Below are 4,509 nucleotides of genomic sequence, written 5' to 3'. Positions count from 1 at the left end.
TTAAAATTACAAAAATATCATGATTTCTGCCCAAAACGACATCGTGTTGGGCTTATTGCAGATAACTTATCTGCAGTCACTACAGAAAAAGCGAACCCATAAATACAGAAAAAGCGAACCCATAATTTTATGTCATTTTAAATGAGACGTATTTTTTGTGTATATTTGATTATTATTTTTTTTACATTCTCTCTTTTCCATAAAATTAGGAAGAGAAAAAATTTAACAAATATCAATTATGCATCAAAATGACGGCGTTTTATCTAAATTGTCATAATGTTCTGTATTTTAAAATGATAAATATTTTTTTCCATAAATTAATCTTGCAAGTTTTTTATTTTTATATTACTTCAAGTGCAGCATACAGGACAAACTTTTTTATATCCACTTATGTTTACCTGTCTTTACCATAAGTTGGTCGGCATGTTATGTTAGTTTATTGTGCAACACAAATAAACAAATTGCGCGCTACTTATATCCTATTGGTTTTGAGTTGCACCATCAATATTGACCAAGACTCGATCTTTGGACAAATTTTTATATAAACCGACTTTATATTTATATTTTGTATTTGACATGATTTGTAAAGACAGTTTCGTGAAGTTTAATGTGTCATTTTATTAGTAGGTCCCTAATTTATATTTGATTTTAAACTGCCACTGTCCATATTAGATGATTCAATGTTGTTTACGCGTTATTGTTTTGAAAACTTTACACACAATTTATTTTTAAAATTTGAAAACATTAATACGTTGTAGTTAGTTTTATTTTTTTCAATTTGTTTTCATGATTTTTGGTTTTTAGTTTATTATAGGAATAATGAATAGTTATGCTGCATAGAAGAGATTATGGTCGGACACTTAAAAATAAAAATAATAAATAAATAAAGGAAAGTGAGATTTTCGATATATCAGCACGAATGATAAATAGTATTTCTATAAAACGAAAAAATTAAAAAACCTTGTTTCTAATGACGTTACAAAGTACTATCTTTGTTTGAGGGGACAATGACCATTTTGTCACTTTTTTGGCAAAAATTTATCAAATTGTTACGTTAAGAAAAAAAATTGTCAAAATGTCACGTCACCTAACTCGCTGCACTGTTCAGCGAGATTACGTGATACAAAAAATGAAAGTCCTATAGACTAGCCTTTTAAGGCAAATTACTTATCTTGTATGATTGGTCATTACTTTATTTAAGGAAAACTACTTTTATATTTGATTGTGTTAAAAAAAAATTTCTTTTGATTGATTTTATTTTTGAAAAAGATGATGTTTAAGTGGTTCAAAAAGTGAAAGTGATAAATCAAAAGAGGAGCAAAATAAGAAGGTTCACTAAAAGATTGTGAGGGCTACTAAAAGTATAAAAAAAATTCATAAAAATAATTATTTTATGTATTGCTATGAAATTATTTAAGAATCTTTGTTATTTACTTTGAAAAAAATTATTTGAGAATTTTTATAATTTAAACTCCTGTTGGAAATAATGTTTAATGAATGCAAATTTTTATCTATTTTATTTTAGTTTGGTTTGTAACTTAGTAGACCTAGAAGGCCTTATAAACTATGTTATGTTTTTTTTTTATTTTTATAATAAGTGAAGTCAAGTCTATAAATAAATTAAGTCTTTAATAGGCTAATAGAATAGTATTAATTCTAAATATTTTAAATAAACTTAATTATTAAAGCCAAAGTGTGACCTAACCAAACCATTTACACTCCTAATTGAGGAGCATAAGAAATTAAGAATTATTCAATCAGTTATAACAACCATGGTAGTTAAAATCTGGATTTAAATCTTAAAATCTCGATTTTAACGATTTATTTTTGCTAAAACGATTTAGATTTCAGTTAAAATCTTTTCCAATATAAAATCCCGATTTAGACATTTACCTAAGTCCCGATTTTAAGATTTATATCCCGATTTTGACTATTGGAATGATATTAAGCAAGTTAGAAAAATTGTTGAATATAACATTGCTGATGTTTCATCCGAAGATGAATGAAATGTGGAAAATGAAGGAACTTTATCTCATGATGAAAGTTTAGATGAAGACAATTTTGAATGATGTAGTTGAAGATCACGTGGAACAGAATTTCTTCGATGATAATAACTTGAATGATTTATTAGCTTAGACCCCTAGAGTGGGACAATTGTATGCAAATGTATAAGGATGGTAGCAGGTAGTCTATTTTTCTTAAATTTTTTTATACATAAGCATATGTATATAAAAATTTAATTTTAGAGTGCAGGTAAAATCTACGATTTGTATTACGATTTTACGATTTATGATTTTTTATTCCCTTCCCGATTATAGATAAAATCCCGATTTTGACTACCTTGATAACGACAACATATTTGCAAATATTATCATCTCCAGCAAATCCAAAAAATGGTTCTCCTGCCCTCCTTTTATCCGTCTCTCAGGTTGTCATTTTCTCCCATTTTGTTTTTTTATTTTTAAAATTTATTTAAAGAAATAGTATAAAAAATAATATATTATTTTCATTATTTTCTCTACAGAATTCTAAAAATTAAAAAAAAAAAAAAAAAAAATATTTTTACAACTTTTAATTAAAACATCTAAGATAAAAAACAGTCAAACACTCCTGAAGATATGTTCAATGTAAAAATCAAGGACATTATAATTGGCCTTAATCTCCGTATGTATATGTGGCAAACAAATCTCAGCTGCCGCCTCCGCAACCGCCGCCTCCGCCACCACCGCAACCGCCGCCTCCGCCACCGCCGCAACCACCGCCACCGCATCCACCGCCACCTGTCGTCCCAACACCACCACATCCTCCCCCGCTTCCATGTCCGTTATGGTGTCCACCACCGCCCCTTCCATCTGCGGTGATTGCTGCGGCAGAAGCACCCATCATAATAACCATTCCACCGTCTTTGGCACTGTCACCACCTCTGACTCTACTTGTGCTTGCTTTAGAGGCATGACGTTGTTGAACCTGACCACTTTTATTTGTACCTTGAAATCCTTCACTCTTCTTGTAATTCTTTTCATCTCTCTTCTTTCTACCTCGAAAGCAAAAGCATCCCATATCTACCAAATTCTGAACGTCTATTGGCTTTGAGACTCCGTTTCCTATGTCCTTTATATAATTTATAGCCAACCACAAGTCTACAGGAAAAGAGCGAGAAGGGAAGATACACTCATAACTTATCGTTTTAAAAGAATTAGATAATGGCAGAATATAATATAAAAACCTAAATCTAATCTTTATTACAAAATGATTTTTTTTTTCTTTTGATTTATTCATAAACTAGTTCCTTTTTTTTATTTTATTAAAGTTTAATTTTAAATAAAATAGTTAAAATATATAAAAAAAAAATTACAAAAAAAAAATATATATAATTTGCAAGCACGGACATTATTGTGGAAGTGGCAAGCAACGACGACTTATGCAATGGCGGGCAAAATTACATATATTTTAAAATTTATATATATATATATATATGTGTGTGCGTAAATAAGTGAATAAATGTTATCAAAAAAAAAAAAATAAGTGAATAAAAATACTCACAATATATAAATTACACTATATAAATCATAATATAGTATAACATAATATAAATAAAAATACTTGTGCCAAACATAAATAATTAACTAACTTCCTAATACGCTTGTGCCAAGTAAGGCGGAAGGCTTTCAAAACATTTCATAATTCTGCATTATATGCTAAGTAAGAATCAATCCTATAAACAAATATTCACCTTTCCAACTGTAATTTGAATCGCGCAAAATTCCACCACAAGCAATCACACCTGGGTTGCCCAGGGAAGCATGTAGGAGGCCGCCAAAGACTATTGTGAGGCTGTGATGAGCCTTTTCTGTGCTTTAATTTGGTCCGGAAGCAGATAATTTTATAACAAAATTCAATCTACGCAATTAAATTTGATATGAGCCCCACGCTAATTTCGTTATTGGTACTTTTCTCACTAGAGGTTTTTTTTTTTTTTTTTTTTTTTGGTGGAAAAAACTAGATTTGATTTCACGAGAGGAAAACTGTGATTGTTGAACAAGTAACGTAGATGTCGGATGTGGTCTTGACTAAAATATTTAATTTAGTTTAGTTTTGTTTGTGTGTGAGAAATAGATGTTAGTAAAAAGAAAAAAGTATATTTTTTTTGGGGCAAATTATATAAAGGGTTTTATTAATGTTATGTTACATGATATAAGTGTAGTTTTTAACACACACAATAATGAAGAGAGAGAAAGTGGAAAGATGAAAGAGAAAGAAAAACATGTGGACCTGTAAAGAACCTTGAGATACACCACCCCAAAAGCTAGCTCAAAGGGTGGGAGTGCCCAAGGCCTTTTAGTTGCCCATCTAATCAATGTGGGACTTTTTATCTCAACACGCCCCCTCACGCAAGAGCCCTTTGGGCTAGAAGCGTGGAATTGCACAGACCCATTTTTGGTTTACCTTTTTGTGCTTTTTTTTTTTTTTTTTTTTTTAATTCCACTTTTTAAAGCGAGGGACGGTGAG

At 30.1% G+C, this 4,509-nt stretch overlaps 1 protein-coding gene across 1 annotated transcript; it reads right to left on the bottom strand.

Annotated features, from left to right (window-relative positions):
• Window positions 1-2,537: 2,537 nt before the first annotated feature.
• Window positions 2,538-3,784, bottom strand: LOC133295398 (uncharacterized). Its single transcript, XM_061494226.1, has 2 exons — window positions 3,734-3,784; window positions 2,538-3,140 (listed from the first exon to the last, which is right to left on the bottom strand). Exon 2 carries the CDS (start codon window positions 3,058-3,060, stop codon window positions 2,689-2,691), a length of 372 nt encoding a protein of 123 aa, XP_061350210.1. The 5' UTR covers window positions 3,061-3,140; window positions 3,734-3,784; the 3' UTR covers window positions 2,538-2,688.
• Window positions 3,785-4,509: the final 725 nt, after the last annotated feature.

The sequence above is a fragment of the Gastrolobium bilobum genome, unplaced genomic scaffold (assembly GCF_033153095.1).
Source record: "Gastrolobium bilobum isolate Gb01-03AN ecotype WA unplaced genomic scaffold, APGP_CSIRO_Gbil_v1 utg8004, whole genome shotgun sequence".
Classification (NCBI taxonomy): Eukaryota; Viridiplantae; Streptophyta; class Magnoliopsida; order Fabales; family Fabaceae; genus Gastrolobium; species Gastrolobium bilobum.
The sequence above is the reverse complement of the archived record's forward strand: the minus strand, read 5'-3'. Positions and strand labels throughout refer to the sequence as shown.

Coding starts and splice junctions, on each gene's coding strand:
- LOC133295398 (XM_061494226.1), bottom strand. CDS start 3,060: ATGGGATGCTTTTGCTTTCGAGGTAGAAAGAAGAGAGATGAAAAGAAT.